The sequence below is a fragment of the Neofelis nebulosa genome, chromosome 5 (genome assembly GCF_028018385.1).
Source record: "Neofelis nebulosa isolate mNeoNeb1 chromosome 5, mNeoNeb1.pri, whole genome shotgun sequence".
Lineage (NCBI taxonomy): Eukaryota > Metazoa > Chordata > Mammalia > Carnivora > Felidae > Neofelis > Neofelis nebulosa.
Window position 1 is genome coordinate 75,738,483 of NC_080786.1, and position 19,811 is coordinate 75,758,293.

A 19,811-nucleotide genomic window follows, 5' to 3' on the forward strand; every position below is an offset into this window, starting at 1 on the left:
GACTTCTCCTTCCTTTGTAACCTTGCAACCACTCGTAGACAAGTCTACCCAATCTCCTTGAAGATGGAGTTGCTGCCTTATCCATTACTTTATTTCGAGACCTAGCTAGGAAGTGCAGCACCCAGCATTGGAGGCTCAGCTGGAAACAACTAATAATGTTGCAGACAGGATGAATTGTTTTATGGTAAAGAAACCAAGAGTTGTGCTGTATGGGGTGGGAGCAGGGCATAAAAGATATTTTGAGTTTTACCTTAATAAGAAAGGTTGTTTTCTCCTCCCAGCCCTACACTACTTGTGTAGAAAAGCAGAAGCGCCACCTCCCACTCTGAGGGAGCCTGGGATCCAGGGACAGTGTGGGAGACCTTTGAGACACAAGTTCAGTGTTCTCCCTGAAGCTGTCCAGAGAGCCCTCATGCAGGACGACCTCTCCTTCCTCTGAAATCCAGCAGCATTTAGTATCAAACCTTCACAGTTTGTCAGAAAGAAATATCTAAGTTCTTTGCAGGACAGAAACCATACTGATTATCTCCATACCTCATTGGTGGCATACATGAAGCACCATACTTTACATATACAATGCTTTCTGTTAATATGGCCGATTAATTTGTAAGTACCCAGTCAGTGAAGCAAAATAAGCCAGGAGCTGGTGCCCTGCCACCACCCTGCTAGGCACCCCTAAGCCCGTTGTAAGATTCCCAGGTCCTCCTCTTCTGGCTTTCAAGTTCTAATACTCTTTGTTAGACTTTGTGTAAATTGACTTATTAAAAATGAAAATGTTAACAGTACTTAACCTCTGAGCAGTGAGAGGTGCTCATGTGGGTGATTTTTATTTTCTTCACTGTGCACTTTTAAGTTTTCCAGATTTAAGATATGAAAATCAGTTACTCATTAGCATTTGGGGCTTGAGGGGATGGCCTAGTTTTGGGTGGCGTAAGTCAGAATTGTGTAGTGTCTGCTTTGTCTTAGATTGCAGTCACATCACATATACATTAACACGAGATGCCAGTCTCTGTGCTTGTCTGTCTCATGAATCACTAGTTCTCACAGTTACAGATCCATAGAATTCTAGAACTGGAGAGAAGGTCAGCTCCCCTGATACTCATCCCTTCTTCTCTGGGTCTCAGACTGTTGGTCTTACAGAGATGGAAAGTCCTTTTCTTTTGCCACCACAACTGCCCTAAGACTAAGTACCTCTCATTTAGAGTGCCCGTCGTCATTCTCCTCTGCGGACAGCCTCTGCCGGAAACTGGAGGACCTACAGCAGTTCCAGAAAAGAGAGCCGGAGAATGAAGAGGAGGTGGATATCCTCAGCCTCCCAGAGCCATTAAAGATCAACATCAAAAAAGAACAGGAAGAGAAGCAGGAAGAAATGAAGTTGTACCTGCCACCCACACTGGGGTCTGAATTTATTGGTGACATCACACAGAAGGTAGGGGCTGTGGCCTGTTGTGTTTTTTGGTCACAAACCAGGTGCTTCATACTCAGACCCTCAGCTTTATAAACCGACAACCAGACTTTCCTGTCTGAAATGTGTGAGTCACTTGTGCCTGACGGACTTGGGTTATGCTCTCTGGGTGTCCCCTTTGCTACATCAGGGCAGGAAAACTAATTACATGTGGAAAGGTTGCTTGCTGGCCGTGGAACTGAAGCAGAGGCAGCTAGATGTAGACACTTTCTACTTTCATCTTTGCTCTCATTCGCCTCGGTATAGAAGCACCTCTCCCTCCTGAGGCACGCGGTAATATTGCCAAGTGGTACTTGAGAGGGTCAGCTCGCCCTAACATCTTATAGCCCCCACATGCCCTGCCTGTGGTGTGGGTGTGGCACACACACTACCCTGCGGTACCGGAGACAGTTCTCTCTCCTCCTCTGGTGGAGCTCAGCTGCTCTTCAGCATCTGTCACCTGTACTTGGGACCCAGAGGGGAAGAGTCTTTCTTTACAGGAGAAAATGCCAGATGGGGCAAGACACAGTCTCCAGGTATATGTTCATCACCTTTTGCAAACAGGGCCTGAAGTCTGATTCTAGGCTTTCCAGTGTCTTAATCCTACACTCAGAATTTGTGGCAATTCTGACCATGATCTTCATGAAGGAGATTTGGGGGTAAAAGCAGGATTATAATAGTATTTTTTAACAACCACTCAGAAACAAAGAGAAATAGGATAGCGTATTCTTCCAGTTGTTACATTTTGTGTTACTTCCCCTGAGTTTTGTCCAGATTGCTTGAGAGTTATTCTTTCAACTGGACATCCCTTTGGGTATCCAAGAAGTGTGCTTGTTTGGAGAGAGGTTGTTTGTAGGGTAGAAGGAGGAACAAATGGCTTTCTTCTCCTTTTCCAGATTGGGATCACCCTGCAGCCCGTGGCACTTCACAAGAACGTGTATGCGTCTGTGGTAGAGGACATGATTTTAAAGGTGGGTGCCTGCTGGCAGCAGAGGGCCCATGAGCTGCCTCCAGGGGCTGAAGCACTGAGGTGCCAGCCAGGCAGGATAGTCTGGGTCCCAGGCTGTTTTGAATAAGGGACAAAGGCAGAAATGGAACATCGGAGATAAGTTTTTTCATCTTATTCAGGCTTAACATTTCCTCTTTTTTTTCCTCCTTCTGATTTTTAAATGAACTAAATCATGGGTCTTCTGAGTGTTAAAGCATCTCCAAGAGTTTTTGCGCTGGTGTCACTCTAATGATACTTCTTAGTGCCTTTTGAAGCATTCTGAGGTGAGCATGCTCTCAAAGCAAAGCCTTGGGTTTTCTCCACATGTCACAGCAACAGAGAAATAACCACAGCCGTGCCCTCCCTGGGCAAGAGGATGACAAAATTGCTTCCTTACCTGGCCTGAAGCAGCTCCTTTCCTGATGGACCCTTCTCGCAGCAGATATCACTCACAAATAACCCTCACCTGTTTTTTTGCTTAAAAAACAGTGTCTGATTAATGAACGTTATCCCCATTCAAAATTTCTCAGAATCATGGGCTCTATTGTTGTGAGCTAATATTCGTGGTCTGTTACTTGAACGTTGAGTTTTTTCTTAAGGACTTTTGATCCTGAGATACAGTTGTTTTCCAAGTTTTGTGTATGGGACAGGGTCAGATGTGTCCCTTCTTACCAGCAGGCAGGTGGCCGTTTCTGAGAGTAATCACGTCTTCTGTCATAGGCCACAGAGCAGCTGGTGAACGACATCCTGAGACAGGCTTTGGCAGTTGGATACCAGACAGCATCTCACAACAGGTACTCCTATCTCTTTAGTCCGTGGTACTAGGTTTACAGATCTTTCCTGACAGTTGAGTTGCCCATCCAAAGGTTTTATACTTACTGAAATCAATCCAGTTGGAGATGGAGGTGGCCGTGCTTGGGACATTCTCAGAGGTAGACAGGCTCAGGGGTCTGCTTGGTCATTTTGAGAGACTCTCTCGTTGTGAAAGCTCACTGTTTCCCCAAGGTCTGTATCTTTCCAGTCACTACTTCAGACACACTGTTCCAACACTACAGGGTTGAACAAATACCAACTCTTTGCAATTAAAGATAATAATACTGTCTGTTGTGTGTCAGATGTTGGAGTCACACATTGCATATGTTACCTGATTTATTTTCCATTGGAGAACTGTAACCCTGTTTTTAGAAGTCAGGAATCTGGGCTTTGAAAGTTAGTGTTCCCTGCCTTTCCCTGCACATGTGTGATAGAGAACCTACATTCACCTCAGACCTCACTGGCTCTAAAGCCCACAGGCTCACCACTGCTTTGCTGCCTCCCTAATTATCACTGATCAGGACACGGAGTTTTGCCTTTTCCTAGGCCCTGAAGAATGGCAGACAGGCTTTTCTTTGTTCCACATCCTGGCATCCCTTTCAAAGGAAGCAAGTATTTTATCCCAGTATATATGCTTAAAGCGTGTCATAAATTTGTAAAATTTACAGATGTATGAGTGTCTGAGGACATGAAGAGGCCTAGATCAGAGGACCGTTAGGTCAGATATCACAAGAATATAATACATTGGGCAGCGTGGAAGATGTCTTTAAAAAGAAGGAAGGGGAAACGGGAGTTCCTGGAATGCTCCTTTCCCGGCATGAGATCCAAGAGTGGGCTGAGGGCCTTCTGCGGCCCCTGCTCACTGCCGTGGTCCTGGCTGTGCAGATACAGGGTAGCCTGGGCGCTCTTGATGAGAACATTTAACATTACACTGGCCTGGCAGGACTCCACCTCCCATCTTCCCAAGACACAAACAGGGGCCCACAGTACTGTGGTCCTTTGACTCAGCTTTTAGTCTAAGATTGAATTACAAAGACATTCTGTTGTGCTGTCCACTTTACTTCCTTCCTCTTTCCTCAATCCTCAGAGTCTTTTTTCCCCACTCAACCAAGTTCTTGAAATCCATCTCATACCTGTGACTGGGAAGTCAGATTTGAGCCCTAAAGAGGGCTGGCAGTGAAGAGGGCAAGCCAGTCTTGGCCGAAGTGAAAGAAATGAATAGGGAAGGAGAACGAGTGAGAGGACGCACCTGACCTCTCTGCACCCCATGCGGCCCTAAACCGGGTGTCAGCATTGTCCCCTTCCAGTAGGGCCTGTGTACGGGGTGGTCTGCTTGATAAATGGATTAATTCAATTATTAAATGCCTGAGAAAATTGCACCTAATATCCTTTGTTTTTTCGACAGGATTCCCAAAGAAATCACAGTGAGCAACATCCACCAGGCCATTTGCAACATTCCTTTTCTGGACTTCCTCACAAATAAACACATGGGGATATTGAATGAAGATCAATGAAGATGCCCTTGGAAAAGCAGGATTTGAAGATGTAGCCGAAGCTTTGAACTGTGATGTCTCCTCTTTGGGGAAGGAGGTTATTTTCTGTGTGCCTCAGAATATTATGGCTACCAAACCATTGTCTCCACCTAATTCTCTGTAACACCAAGAGTGTTCAGTCCCAGGTCAAATCCCTTCAGGACAGAACCTTGTTTCCTGATTCTAGAATGAAGCTGTGAGTGGATGTGTGCTCTGTCAGCTGACATTTGCTCACTCTCTGTAAAGAGAATCTTAGAGCTGGGCCAGGCCATGTGTAGCAGGTCCTTCTTTCCTCTGGGCATCAAGGGGCATCTTCGGCTTGAGTGTAGGCAGAGAATAAGACTGGCACCAGAGGTTTTCACCCATTCTGAGGTTACAGGCAGTTCCAGCAGTTACCTGGTAACCTCTGGAGACAGACTGGGCTCAGCACTCGGTGGCCGTGGTGCAGAGGACCCAGTCAGCTATAGGAAGCAGTAATGCCTTGTGGAAAACAAGAAAGTCTGGGAGCCTGCACGCTGAGCGGAAGTCTTTGTTCGTGGAGCACAGGAACATTACTACAGCCAGGCTCAGAGAACTGTCCAGGGATAGACAGATCCCAGCATAGTCAGGGAGAGGTTTGCTGTAGTCGGGAAGCTTTTAAAATAATGTTAGTAATCGAGAACACCCACAAACTCCAGGTATTTGGCAGACTTGTACCAGCTTTGCGAGTGTGCGTGCGGGGCGGAGAGTGGTATGTGGGAGCACCTGCCACTGAGCCCATGTTGAGTGCCTGATGGGGGGGCAGCCTCTGGGGCAGGCCTGCTTGGACCGTAAGTCTTGTCAGTGGATTTAGTGTCCTGTTCTTTTCCATTCAGTCTTTTCAAAGAAGAAAAGCTTTTCAAGGAAACACTGAGTGCCTTAAAGAGAAATAACTGCCGAAGCCAAGAGGCAGGAATGTCAGTGCTCAGAAGCAGTGAGAATAGGTTGTATCCATATGTGGAGCCCTCTCGGTGGGAGAGGTGAACAGAAGAAGGGAGGTTTGCAGTGCCCCGTGTGACGTCCAGTTCCATTGACGTCCAGTTCCATTAAAGATACTCTGTCCTAATCTTCCTAACATAGTCTTTGTCGAAGGAAAGGAAAGAATTTATTCTGTTACTGGGAATCTGCTTGGAGGAAGTTTGAAACCTGTGAGTCAAACTTATCCAACCAACATAATTCACATTTTCATGAGTTCTGTAGGCGTTTGGGTCAGGAACGGAAGACAGGGTAGTGACTGAGAAATCTGCACTTCTTTATTCAACATCTGAGGATTGCAGATGCAAAAGGAAATCTATTTGGTAAGGCAGTGGGAGGCCCAGGCTTAGTAAAAAAAAAAAAAAAAAAAAAAAATCGAGTACATAAAGGCTCAGGTACTCTATACATGAACTGCTGCAAGCAAGGTGAGTGGGCAAGTGCACAGAGTTATTCAGCAGTGGACTGTGACAGCTCTACAGGAAGATTTGGTCCAAATGGCAACAGGTTCATTTAGTACATGTATGGAAGCCTGAAGTAATTATCTTTTTGCAAATGAAATATTAAATGATTTAATAGTTCCCATGTGTTAATGTTTCAAATGTGTTTGTATCATAACATGTAACATAATTGTGTAACAGAAGTCTGCAATAAATCTTTTAGTATTTGTGATGGGTTCTTCGGAGTTTGAACACTACACTTGGTAGGGTTCTTACATTAAGTCAGAGAGAGCTGGAATGGGGCAGAGGTATAGGTATTTGTGGGTTTAATTATTCCACTTCCTTCCAAAAAGAATTTACAGCTCTTCAAGATAAAGGATTACAGTTACATAAAAATCTGAAAAAAAAAATTGGAAGATGCATGTTGACTGTGGAAGTAATTATTTCTGACAGCTTTGGGGCAAACTACCTAATTGAGCTCAGAGCCTCCTCAAAGCCAAGGCCAAGAGGGAAAACAGCTCCTATTGTCTAACAGAGCAGCACACTGGATTTTCCGGAAAGAGAATTGGTCTATGCTGAGGTCTGGAAGAAGTTACTCCTGTGACACAGTCCTGCTGTGACCATCTGCTATCAGAATGTCTAAAAAAATTACCAAAGATGCAGAAATATTTCAGAACTGACCACTTTTTACATTCACCCTTAGTAAGAACTAAGGGCTTTGAAAGCTTTGGTTCTTCAAAGGCAAGAACGTGATGGGAGTCCAGGTACGTAGCTTTCTTGGGACCAGACTTCACTTACTGTCAGCCTCTAGGGAAGTGAAGTGTCTGGAGGAAGGAGAAGAGGGGCAGTGCTTAGGCTCCTGTCCCGAGTGTGTGCCTCAGCCACAGTTTTGACCGGAACCATGGGACAGGGATTTGTGTCACAGGCACTCCACCTCAGTTGGAGACTCCCTCTTACTTAAGCCTGTGTGCACAGGGCTGGCAGAGTTGATCCCACTCAAAGGGGAGGTTCCCCCATCTTCCTCAGGGTGGGCTGCAGGGTCAAGGTTTTCTCAAAAGCTGCTTTTTGGAGTTTGGCCTAAAATCCTGGTGTTAGTACAGGTGTGAGAGTATTCCCATTTGTGATGGGTTTTTCTGAGTTTTGAAGCACCATGGAACAGAGGCCAGACCTTGATTGAAATGCAGGTGAGGACTTTGGAGGGGCCTCCCTCTGGCTGGGCCTCATGGTGCATCCTCAAGGCCGATCAAGGCGGCTGCCGGCAGTGCTAACATTGGTTATGGAATCATTGATTCTGAACTCTTTTGGCTGAAATTAGCTAACAGATTGAACTTTTTATTTTTAAAAACATTGCTCTTTACAGAATTAATACAAAAATGCTTATGTAGAAACTTTAGCAAATACAGCAAGGTGTAAAAAATTTGTTACCCATAATTCCCCTTCCCAAAGATAACCACCATTAGTATTCCAATGTATTTTTCTACTTTATCTAGTTTATATAGATGTGTAGGACATATGTTGGGGGTTGACACCACACAGTTGAGACTACGGTCTCAGGTGCTTTGGAAGGCCACTCCAGTAACATGAGGGCAGGCTTTACTGAGACCTAGCATGGGTGGAGGAAGTTCCTTCTTCAGAACCCAGATCTCCTACTAATGGAAGTATGGTGAGGACGATGATTGGATTGGGGGTTTTGTGAAAAGCTGTCCTGGTACATTCCAGAAAGGTTCCTTGGGCACGCACTATGCTTTCCAGAGGCAGGCCATTACCCCGCTGAGGTACCGCACCAGGGCTCGGCTGCGGGGAGGGTGGTGATCTCCGTGAGGTACTGCATCCAATGCCAGTGTGGAGGGCAGTCCCAAGGGGGAGTCCCTAAGATTTGCAAGCCTCCAAGGGTCAACCAGCAGTAGTTGATAAAGTCCTTATTACCAAGAGGAGGATAAAGACATATGAGAAGGTGCTCCATGTTTATAATTAAGGAAATAACAAACCGTAACAGTGCATTTTCGCATTTTAGTAAAATCGGATTGTACGGTTAATCTGTTCATTTCCCACAGAATGCACAGCAGCAGGCAGTCTCTTTTCCCTCAGAAACCTTTAACATGCAAACCAATGAAGTCTGAAATAATGGAACTCTTTGTGTAAGCATATGATTTGGGTTCTGGCTTTAAGATGATTCAGAGCATCTCCTTTGCAGGACTGAGGGAAGGCTGTGCCAGCCAGAGCTAGCCCCTCTGAGGGACCAGGTTCCCTCCAGCTCTCAGGGGCGGTGAAACCTGAGTGCCACTGCGGGCTGCTTAAGTAAATGTTCGCCAGAGCCCCTTGGGGCTGGAGCGGGATAAAGATCCAAAGGGAAATCCTTGAGTTTCCTTTACCCAAAACTGCCATTACCTTGTGCACCCTAATCTATAAGAAGGGGCAGAAACTCCTTCAAAGGTTTGACCACCTGCTGTGCAAACCCGGGCCAGGCTGGCTCCCTGTGGCTATGGCCACATGGGCTGGGACTTACTGGGAAAGGAGGCAGCTTTCCAAAGACAACAGCTGCTTCCTCACAGCTCCCTGTGACTGAGACAGCAGGGTGGGGAGTCCAGGGGCTGGTAGATATGACACTCTAAAGTCTTTCAGGGAGTAAGGCTAATGACACTTCTTACCCCAAAAAGCTCCCAATGCTTAGCAGGTGTGTACCATGTTCCCTTCTAGTCCACTGTTAAGGGAAAAAACTGGAATTAGTAATAAACTATGGGGCTCAGAAGCCCCAAGGTAAATGTCATTCATTCAGTACTTAAAGCACTCAGCACAAGAAACCTTTTGTTAAAATGTAAAGGTCATCTTGGCCCTAAATTATGTCTTTGAAGTTGAAACCATATAATTGATACTCTGTACCTTTTGGAAATGTCATCCTGGTTACTCAGCATCATCATGAGTCACATGCAGGTGATTACCTAAGATTTCTTCTACAACCTGAATGGTGGGGCCATTTGTAGGAATATCCAAGGACAGTACTGTGGGTGGCCATAGGTTACAAAGTTACCATGCAGCCTGGGAAAACAAGAAGGTGGACCTTACTGGTTTCTTTCGAGCAACTGTTCTGTCCCTAGTCCTCAGCCCTCGTGGACCAATTCAGTTCACAGCAGAATTGATCCTTAAGTTCTTCAGATTTAAAAACGGAAGGGTGGCCAAAAGAGGCAATTTAAAAAAGATCTGAAGCCTTCTATACTCGTCTTGAGGAACAAGAGGATGGTTGAGGCCCAGAGCCCAGCTGTGTGGGGCCAGGTCCATCTGCGCCTCTGCTCTGCACCAGGCCCGCAGTCCGGGTGGCAGTGGGGGAGAGTGGTGCCCGCAGCAAAAGACAGGCCTTTCCCCTGGAACAGCAGGGGACCAGTCCCAAGATCTCACCCCATTCCCCATCTCAGCAGCAGTGTGTTCCGACTCCACCATGGCACTCTACCTTGGTGGCAGTCACACGTTGAGGATCCGGGGAGCAGGAGCATGAAAGATGGCTGACGGGTTAGGGGTGAACTTCTTCCTCCCCTCAGTAGCCTGAAAAATGAAATGTGGCCCCATATCAGCGTGCCTTTCCATCAACTTTCCCTCTTCCCCCAGCTCCAGGAAGAAAATTCCCTCCTCCTGTCCTCCACGAGTTGAGACTGCTGACCTAAAGGGTCCAAGGGGAAACATATGCAGGGGGCAAGGACTTTCCATTCTGCTGAGGCCTGAATCACCTCCCTCCCATCTCCTCTCACACAAACGCTAGGGACTTGGAAGGCTCATCGCTAGTCCTCACTGGTAATGGGTAACATGGATTTAGGAGGGGAGGGGACACTCAAGCCAGCAGTAAGGAGATGCCCACCTGGCTGGCAACAAAGGACCATCTTGGTTCTCTGTTGGGGGATGACTGAGTGCTCAGTGCTGTCCGTGGCTATAATGACATTTTGCACCATCCAATCTCAGTCCCTAGCCTGGGGAAAAGGCCTCTGTTCCCACACCCGGTGCAGCCGGGAGCCCAGCCCCTTGCCCCACAGCACCAGTTTCAGCCTGACCTGAAAGCTGACCCCAGGGCTGCCGTCCCAGCCAGAGCTGTGGGTTGTGAGGACCGTGGCGGGTTTTGCCTTTGTGGATCTCGACGGCTTCACTCCAGTCCAAGCCTGGAATTCCTGTCTGCAACAGAGAACACGGACCCCCCCTTGCACAATGTCAGTCATCCCTCCTCACTCTTCAGGGGCCACTGCCATTGCCCCGTGCTTCCTGGAATGCCCTGGCCAACCTCCACTGCTAAAATCCTGCTTTGGATCCAGACGCAAGCACCTAGTAGGTGCTGGGCATCAGAAACCACATCCCAGCCCTTCCTTCAGTGCTTCCTGTTTTGTCTCCAAGCCACCCAGAACCTATGATGGTCAGTCCCCAGCTCACTGGTGGCCCTTACATCCACAGGATGCCAGCCTAGACGGCACCCAGGGCAGCAAAAGTCTTCCATACCTGGTTCCAACTGAGAAAGAAAAACAAGAGCATCATGTTTATGTTTTAATAATTTGTCTTATTAACTCCTACAAAGACAGGACAGATTGGAGGGGTGACTCAAAAAACTACAAGCCGGTCTGGCTCTTGCATGGCACCGTGCACATGGGTACATCTGCCTGGGTACGGGAAGGAAGGTGGTAGGGAGGATGGGGGGGCGGCTCCTGGGACAGAAGCGACAAGGCAGGCACAGATTAGCTCCATGTTCCCAGAGTCCATTTTTTGATAAAGATTTAACTCCTCAATTCCTCCGCACACAAAAAAGCCCTCTTTCCTTTAATTCTATCAGCTCCCCTGCTAGAAAGCTCAAGAAGGCAGAGACCTCCTGTGTCCATAGGCACACCTGGCCAAGGCAATGTTCTATAGGAGAGAGTCCAGCTGGCCAGAGGCAGCACCCACATGTGGGCTGGGTCCATTCTTGTCTCATCCCACCCACAGCCCTGGCTGGGTTTCAGGCCCAGAAGTCAACAAAGCTGCCTCTTCTCCTTGGTGGCAGTGGCACAGCTGGGCACCACTGGGCAGGCCGCTCATGGAGGGAGCAGCTGCGCCTGGCCACAGTCAGCACTTGGGGGTGCCAGGAGGCAAGTGGGGCCAGGCTCCTATCACATCACTTTGGCTTCTGAAGCTGCAAGGTTCCAAAGACCAGCTGCCTGAGCCATCTGCCACTCTGTTTCTCCTGCGGAAACGGGTCCTCCCCTGGGCGTGCCCTTCTGTCCCCAAACTGAGCTGAGCCTTGGGCCTGGCAGCCTAAGCCTGCCACCCCACGGTGGCTGCAGGGGTCCCAACATGGAAAGTGACCAGAGCCAGGAGTGAGAGTGATGCCCATGGCTGCTCCTGGGGCAAGGCTGGTGCTGGAGACCAGTGAGAAAAGACTGCAGTGGGATGGAGAAGGGACCTCAGAAACCGGGTGACTGCCTGGGAAAGAAGGCAGGCAGAAATGGCTCTGGCAAAGAATAAGAACACAGCCACATACACCGTGCGCCTCCCCTGACCAGGCTCCGTTCCCATCCAGCTCGTTTGGGCCTCAGCTGGACCCTGGGGGTGGCAGTCCCATTGAGGGTCAGGGGCCACCTATGGCAACACCGAGAGCCCTGAGTTCTCAGCCCAACAGGGCTTCAAGGCCATTCGTTCCTCTGACCCTCAGTTTCCTCATGAAAAAGGCTACTGATCCATGTGTACAAGGTTATGATGAACCTTCGTGCTGGGCACTTCAATGGTTGGCCCTTTGACTCACCGAGGAAGGATAAAGGAGGATGACTGAAGAAAGAGGTCTTCTGGAGTGGGTGGAGCTAGAACCTGGGCCAAAGGTGCCAATGGCACCTAGAGAATTCCAGAGGGGAGGCTCTGGGAACTTCTCAGGAGAGACCCAGGCTGGTTGTGAGAGCAAGATCCCCTGCACCCATCTGACCAAGCAAGTGAAGCAGATAGCTTTCACAGGAGCAGCAGGGGCTGGTGAGTGGCCACAAATATTCTGGTATTTTGGATTCCCTGGATCGGTTACTTTTCCTACTGAATTTCCTCAAACCGTTTGCTCAGATAACATGCATCTTACGAGGAAGAGTCAGGATGGAGTTGCACATGTCAAGCCCTAGAGTGGGGAGGTGAGGGGTCCCAGAGGTCAGCTGGCATGGTGTTGGGGAAACCAAGTTCAGCAGTGGTTGTGGGTCTTGGCCAGAGTTGGGATATGGAGGCCTAGAGAGCCAAGCTCTGGCTATTTCTGTTTTACAAACAAGGAAAGGGTCAGAGAGACCAAGTGACCCGCCAAGTGTATACCCCAGGAAACCAGAGCTCCAGTGAGTCCCAACTCCGGGCAGTACCTTTCCACCACTGCAGGACACCTCAAGAAACTAAGGGGCTCAGAGGCGGCAACATCTGGGGAGTGAGGTCTTGGGGAGATAATCTATGGGAGGAGGTCCTGAGCCTGGTGCCTGGTACGTGCTAAGCAGAATATAACGACTGGTACCTTTGGCGTTACTGGAGCTGGGAAGACCCAGCAAGACGTCCAAACCCACCATCTGCTTAAGACAAGTGAGGGGCCGCTTCTAAAAGCCCAATCTTTGCCTGAACATTCCCAGTGAGGAGGAGCCTCAGCACACCTGAGGCAGTTCACACCACCCTCCTTCCATGCGAATTATTAGAAAGCTCTTCCTTTCCCTGAGCTGAAGCTAGCTCCCCACGGGCTCTGCCCCGGGTCCTGCTCCAGGTCTGGAACATCAGCCATTTGAAGGGGTGCACACCCAGGCCCTCTGGCCTTCCAGACCTCTCACCATCCAGGACCCTCCAGCCGGGCCTGGCACACAGCAGTCAGAACCATCCACAGCCTGGCTAGGGCCTGAGCTGGACTCCGTGTTTGCCCTGACATTCCCCTGTGAATTTTGGCAGCTTGGCTAGAGCATGCATCAGTGAATGCAAGACCCATCCTGCAACTACCATTCCCCTATGAAGTTCCCGAAAAACTGCACGCCCAGGAAGGAACCTCTGGGGAGATAGAATGTTCTACATGTCTTGAAAATTACTGTATGGAAATTCTACCTTAACACCTTTGATTTTAAAAATAATAGGGGCGCCTGGGTGGCGCAGTTGGCTAAGCGTCCGACTTCAGCCAGGTCACGATCTCGCGGTCCGTGAGTTCGAGCCCCGCGTCAGGCTCTGGGCTGATGGCTCGGAGCCTGGAGCCTGTTTCCGATTCTGTGTCTCCCTCTCTCTCTGCCCCTCCCCCGTTCATGCTCTGTCTCTCTCTGTCCCAAAAATAAATAAAAAACGTTGAAAAAAAAATTAAAAAAAAAAAAAAATAATAATAAAACTGGGGTGCCTGGATGGCTCAGTCGGTTAAGTGCCTGGCTCTTGGCATCAGCTCAGGTCATGATCTCAGTTTGTGGGTTCAAGCCGCACATCAGACTCTGTGCTGACAGCATGGAGCCTGCTTGGGATTCTCTCTCTTCCTCTCTGCCTCTCCACCACTCGCTCTGTCTCCCTCTCAAAATCAACAACAGACTAAGGGAGAAAGTTCATACCTTTTTGTCCCTTTAATTCTGTTTATACTAATGAAATTGATAAGAGTAAAGACAGCTATAAGGATGCTTATCACAGAAGTTATTTTTTCCTCTAAAAAACTTTTTTAAAAGGTAGTATGTGTACATGTTTAAAAATAAACAGTTCTTCAGAGAATGAAAAGTCACTCAGTGCCCTTCCACCCCTGGCAACATCCCTTCCTTCTCCCCACTCTGCCTCTCCCCAAAGATTCCTGTTTTTTCACATATCCATCCAGAGATAACCTATGCTTATTTGAGCAGATAAGTGTATATTAATACCCTTTTTAAAAACACAAATAAGAAGCACACTACTCTGGGGTTTTTTTGTTTTGTTTTGTTTTTTGGGTTTTTGTTTTTGTTTTTGTTTTTTTTTACACATACCCATCCAAGATCTTCTGCTATCAGTACATTCTAGGCCTCCCAGTAGCCCATCCTCTGGACTATAATTAACCAGCCCCTACATCAGTAGGGCAGTGGGACTGTTTCTATCTTCCGGGGTACAATGTTGCAACATACCTTATACTCCTTAGCTCCCACCCCACCTTCAAGGATTTCAAGGATACTTGTATGGAAAACTCCTGGAAATGAAGTACTGGATCAAAGAAAGGGTTTTTATGGTCCCAAATTAGAAACAGCCCAAATATTCAATGATACGACAGCAGATTAATAACTGGACATATCAATGCGTGGATAGTATATCCCTAGGATAAGATACTGCACATCGATTAAATTCACGTTGTAAAAGAACATCTAGTAACATGCACAGACACCCAAATTAGATGGAAAAATGTGTACAGTAAGGATCTAACCATAGAAGAATTACAAATGGATATACACTCAAACGTTAAGGATTAGAAAGAACTACCAGTTTGGGTAGGATTAAGGAAGTATTAACTTGTAATGTCTATAATTTCCAATTTTTCTATGGTGAGTTTATGTTACTTTTGAAATAAGAGAAAAAAGGAAGCCCTCAGTTGTCCAGGGGCAGAGCTAAGGTGGGGGCAGGGTGGACCCACAGATCTGTCCTCAGCGAAGGCCAAGTCACTGGCTCTCGGGCACTCAATGAGATCCCGGGGACCACCTACTGGGAGCTCCGTGTGGTCCTCACCACCAGAAAGTCCACAGTACACTGGCCAGAGGGGGCTCACGCAGTTGGCCTGCACGCCCCCTGCCTATGGTTAGGCCCACTTGGTGAAACTTAAAGCAGATTTTAACTCAGTCAAAGGCAGGTATTTCTGACAGGGCTGCCCGAGAGGAGAGCGGGCTGTGAGCGAGGTAGTGAGCTCCCTGTCAGCAGAGATGCTCGCTCATTCACTCAGGCTGGTCAGGGAGCAGCAAAGGCGACGCCTCCCGTGCTCTGGGACCAAAGGGGATGGCCTCCGAGGCCGCCTCCCGGAGTGGTGTGCGATGGGGGCTCCAGGCGCCTCCTCCCTCCCACCCAACGTGGTCCTCAAGGCTCTCGGCTTGTTTCCTCCCACCGCCAGGTCCCGACTCCAAGCACTCCCCTGCCTGCAGCCCCATACCTGTACGACGTGGTCACCGCTGCAGCCGCGTCCGCGTCGCCGATGGGGAGCACGTAGACGCCCCGGCTGGGGGCCGTGGGGGGCTTGCTCCTACGGCCGCTCGCACCGGGCCCCCGCCCCTGCGGCGCATCCCTGGGCCCCGCGGGCGTCCACACACCGAAGTCCCGCTGGTACTGAGTGAGTGGCACGTCCCGGCCAGGGTCCCGGGCGCCTGCAGGGGACGGGCCCCTGCGCGCGGCGCCGCCGCCCGGGCCCGGCTCCTCGCTCTCAAGGTCCGAGTAGTTGTGCAGGGTCAGCGGCACCGCCACGTCGGAGCGGTCCAGCTGGTTCCAGCGCCGCGCCAGGCAGCAGAGGCGGCTGATGCAGGGCCACGCCATGCCGGCCCCGGTGCCCGCCGCTCGGCTCCCCGCGCTCCCGGCCGCACCGCCCCCGCCCGGCGTCCCTGCCCCCGCGGCCCTCCCCGCGCCGCCGCAGCGCCGCCCCCTGGCCTGGGGGTGGCCGTCCGGGGAGGGTGGAGGGCTCGGCGACAGCGCTTGGCCTGGGCTACAGCCGCGGAAGAGCACGGCCGGATGGGCGCAGAGACGGGGAGGGGGTTAAGGGAGAGCGGAGGCAACCGAAACTGCCTGGAGGAATTTACCAGCGTCCAACTCGAAGGTCTCATAATTTAATCAAGTTCCCTTTAACGCTGTCTTCTAAATCGGACCTGGCTTCGCAGAGAGCGAGGGCTGGGTGGCAACGATGCCTTGATGCCTTGCTGACCGCAGTCCGCACCTGCCAGGGTGGCGGTCCTGCATTTGCGCTCGACTGCTCCGCGGGGAGTTGCGGGCGGCGCACAGAACCGAGGTGCCACGATGCGGGGATCACAGGGCAGACGTGGGGCGATGCTTCCCAGAGAACACGTGTTTGAATCGGCCAGTGAGTCACTGTTTGCCTTTACGGTGCTAAATTTGTAACAACCAATTCAATTTTCATTGAGAACTGGCATTAGCCCTCAATTGACCTTTCCCTGGGTTTTAAAATTCCTAATTTTAAAGCACGGCAACAGAGGGTTTAGTGTTATAAAGCTGCCGACAAATCTTTGATCATTGTGCTTTAAAAATTCTCTTCCCTCCTGCAGGCATTCTTTTTTTATTGCAGAGCAAAGTTTGGGTAATCCTTCAGGCGAAAGGTCAGCCTGTTTAAAGCATGACAGGTCATCAGAACGAACTCCCTGGCCACACAATAGACTTCCTGAGCATTTGACCTGTGACCTCAACGTGCACTGCAGAGCAATGACTAATTAAGCTACTGAAAGCATGAAATTACCCACAGCTCCATCTCAAGCATATACTTGGACAGTATCCAGTCTGCACCTTAGAAAAGAGAACTGCAGTACAGCCCTGACCAGTCAGGACTCCTCTCCCAAACCATCGCCTCTCTAAGCTTCCAGTCACAGCAGGTGACAGGGCAGCTGCCCTACCAGGCCATGACCCAAGAGAAGAGAAACACACTGGAGACACTGGGAGGTTACACACCTGCTCTCCCTGGGTGGGGTAAGCTGTCTTTGTGTGACCTCTGTGCTCCAGGGCCCGGGGTTAGCCAGTGGGGACATTTGGTGACTACAGTATTCCGTCCTGCAGGAAAAAGAAAAAAAAAAAAAAAAAAAAGGCAGCTCTTCTATTTCTTCATTCATCAACCAACCAAGAGCACTTCTATGCGCCTGGAATAATGCTGGGGGCCCCCAGAAGATTTAGTGTAGTAGGGCAACAACAGAACTGGATTAAGGCAAGTGGAAAGAGGGTGGGGAGGCTGGCCTCGCCACCTGTAATGAGGGGCCCTGGGTCAGGGTGGAAATGCAGAGTAGAGGGTCGGGAGGTTCAGCAAAAGGCAGAGAGATGGGACCGGGCAAGCCTCAGGAGCCATACTTAAAGCTTTTCACGGGGGACACAAGGGAAGGACAGAAGTGTTTTAGCACTATGTGGCCAGATGGAGACACACAAGGAAATTTTAGAGACCAGCTGGAGAACAGTCTCAACAGTCCAGGTTAGAGACAAGGGACTGAACTAAGGCACAGGCACTGGAAATGGAAGGGGCATTGGATTCTAGAAATAAGAGATGAGGGAAGGAAATCTAGAATGGCTCTGTCTCTGGCTTCCAGTTGGTGAGACTGCCCCTTAAAGCCAGGAGTGATATTTGAGGTGCCAGCCTGTGCAGTGGGGTCTCGGCACCTGAAACCATACCTGGCACACAGAAGATGCACGTACTGAGGACGGAGGTGGTCTGTGGGCCTGGAGCTCAGAAGACATGCTCACGAAGAAAACTGAAGCCAGGGGAAGTGCAGGGAGAGGAGAGCTGCATTCCTAGGGACACCACACTTACCAGACCAGTAGAGGCGACACGGCCTGAGAGGCACAGGAGCCAGGTGGAGCACAGCCTTCGGGTGCTCACACGTCAGCAGAGAAGCCAAAGTGAGCAAACACCCTAGTGGGTAAAGAGCAGGGACCACCGCCAAAGCTGTAGACAGTAAGGCTGGGGCTTCCAGAGCTGGGCTCTGACCCTTCACAATGCCATTCACGGAGAAAATGGCACTTGGGCTGTTCAAAGCCTCCAGCACTGAGGTATGTTATGGACAGAGAAGTGATTTAAGGGATTTGACCTTCTCAGTGTTCCTTCCCTAACCAACACAAAGCAGGAAGAGACATGTCTTCATGGCCTGTGCTCCTAGCCTTCCCACAGCAAGACATAAATTTCACTGTGGACTCCATATGGAATGTCCATGTGATCTCAGCCTCCCATCCCAACTCTGAAAAATGCTTCTTGCCTCATCTGTATGTCACAGGGTTGTTAGCATAATGTAGTCAGAAATGTCAAAGCACAGCAGTGTGACCCTGAGCAGTTCCCACACGCAGCCACCCCGGTTCCTTCCTGGCAAAGTGAGGGTTGGGTTAAAAAACAACTCTCTCCTGGATGTGATATTAGTTTAGAATAGAATCCTTTCTGCCTGGTAAAAAGCGGCACTTCATACTAGAGAAGAATCTGGGGGAAAAATATAAAGAATCGCCCAATCCTGGACAATTCCTATGTGCAGGCACATACTGCCATTCAGCTCTCAACACCATGTGAGGTGGCACGACTCACTCCTTTCCCTACAGCCCAATGCTCCATGCCCAGCACCACACAATACAGATGGCTGTGCTCCTCTCCCATGCAAGGTGCAAGATCTTGCATTACCTTTCAAGGCCACTTAAAGACTGAAAACTCTCCTGTAAATCTTCTCAACAAATACTTTTAAATTCAAAAGGCATTTCTTAGAAGTAATTTTCAATCACGAGGGCAACAAGAGTTCTGCTATAGTGAAGCTGTTACAATGACCACTGTCTATTTCAGTAAGATGCTTCAGTTCAAGAGTGTACGTTTTCAAATGTAAGATGCAGTCAGGTTCAGATTCAAGTCTGGGTTATCCGTGATAGTTCCTTCTAACTCTTAATTTAGCTACAATTTTAACCTAGAAAGCAAAGCCTAAAAATAGCTTTTTGTATATGCCACTCACTGCCAGAAAACATTACCTTTCTTGGGAAAATGTAGAAAATACTACAGCTGTTGTTTCAGACCAAGCCAGACAGGAGATACTCTTAACATTTTTTTTTTTTTTTTTAAACCTGTAGACCAACCAAAGAAAGGGGTAGGTGAGTAAGCAGAAATGCAAGAAGGCCAAAGCACAAACACCTGCATTTGTGAATATCATGTCTTTCCCTGTGCACTCCTGCCAAGTCCACGGCTTAAACTATGTCAACTGTAACAACTAACAGCAAAGATTCCAGGACACCATGAGTACTCTTCTAAAGGGACACACACCCTCTGTTTACAAACTAGAGATATAAACCTTTATTTCACAACTTTGTCATAATTCACTTTCTAGTAAGACATGTGCTGAGGACAGTTTAAAATACTGGGAAAGCTAGATGCTGGGTGTCTTCCAGGCAGGAGCAAAGATGTGGTCACTCCAGGGCCAACGTATTCCTGGGGCTCTCCAGGCGGCATGGGCCACATGCACCAGGATCATCCAACCCCAGTTTTACTTGGAGCCACCTCCTTTTTTGGGGCCGTTAGTCCTCATTTCATGCCAAATTTTCACTAGAGGCTCTCTGTTCTTCCAAATGAGTTCATGACCATAAGTAATATACCATCTGGGGAAAAGAAAAACAAACCAGGTTCAACATTCAAACAGTAGGACAAACAAATGTTAAGTATAATGACGACATCAAGTTGACATATAAAACTGAATGCCACTATCATTTACTATCTTGCTTATTAAAATAGCTGATGAATTTATTTGATGGAGATCAATGATTTATCTTTAATATGGAATATGTAAAAGGTAGAAGTGGGATGGGACCGTGTGTGACACACTACCTTTGATTCACCACTGCAATGAAGCCTCACCTCCTTTCAGAAAAAGCAATTGGTTCAGGGGCTAACAGCTTTTAAGTGGTTGATCAAGGACTCACCTGAAGGTCACACAGATTCTAAGCCTGGACTCTTTTTTCTACATGAAGTG

The 19,811-nt window shown here is 48.9% G+C and overlaps 3 protein-coding genes across 6 annotated transcripts in view; 1 reads left to right on the forward strand and 2 right to left on the reverse strand.

The window, feature by feature from the left end:
• Nucleotides 1-6,439, forward strand: part of YEATS2 (YEATS domain containing 2) — a 111,493-nt gene extending 105,054 nt beyond the window's left edge. For all 3 annotated transcript variants that reach the window (XM_058730638.1, XM_058730639.1, XM_058730640.1), the window contains exons 28-31: nt 1,203-1,429; nt 2,341-2,415; nt 3,153-3,226; nt 4,651-6,439. In XM_058730638.1, the coding sequence (XP_058586621.1) occupies nt 1,203-1,429; nt 2,341-2,415; nt 3,153-3,226; nt 4,651-4,759 (485 nt within the window). In that variant the 3' untranslated portion in view covers nt 4,760-6,439. The remainder of the gene's footprint in view (nt 1-1,202; nt 1,430-2,340; nt 2,416-3,152; nt 3,227-4,650) is intronic.
• A 1,079-nt stretch (nt 6,440-7,518) lies between these two features.
• On the reverse strand, nt 7,519-19,001 carry MAP6D1 (MAP6 domain containing 1). The gene is made up of 3 exons (XM_058730643.1): nt 15,275-19,001; nt 10,245-10,362; nt 7,519-9,744 (listed from the first exon to the last, which is right to left on the reverse strand). The coding sequence occupies exons 1-3, from the start codon at nt 15,649-15,651 to the stop codon at nt 9,664-9,666; spliced, it is 576 nt and encodes a 191-aa protein (XP_058586626.1). The 5' UTR covers nt 15,652-19,001; the 3' UTR covers nt 7,519-9,663.
• A 113-nt stretch (nt 19,002-19,114) lies between these two features.
• PARL (presenilin associated rhomboid like) overlaps nt 19,115-19,811 on the reverse strand; it is a 50,236-nt gene continuing 49,539 nt past the window's right edge. Inside the window, exon 10 of one of the 2 annotated variants that reach the window (XM_058730641.1) lies at nt 19,115-19,440. In XM_058730641.1, coding sequence (XP_058586624.1) covers nt 19,329-19,440 — 112 coding nt within the window. In that variant the 3' untranslated portion in view covers nt 19,115-19,328. The remainder of the gene's footprint in view (nt 19,441-19,811) is intronic. The other variant, XM_058730642.1, reaches the window with a different exon arrangement.

Coding starts and splice junctions, on each gene's coding strand:
- MAP6D1 (XM_058730643.1), bottom strand. CDS start 15,651: ATGGCGTGGCCCTGCATCAGCCGCCTCTGCTGCCTGGCGCGGCGCTGG. Junction 10,363..15,274: donor GCGGTGACCACGTCGTACAG/GTATGGGGCTGC, acceptor TCTCTGTTGCAG/ACAGGAATTCCAGGCTTGGA. Junction 9,745..10,244: donor GCCCTGGGGTCAGCTTTCAG/GTCAGGCTGAAA, acceptor TTCATTTTTCAG/GCTACTGAGGGGAGGAAGAA.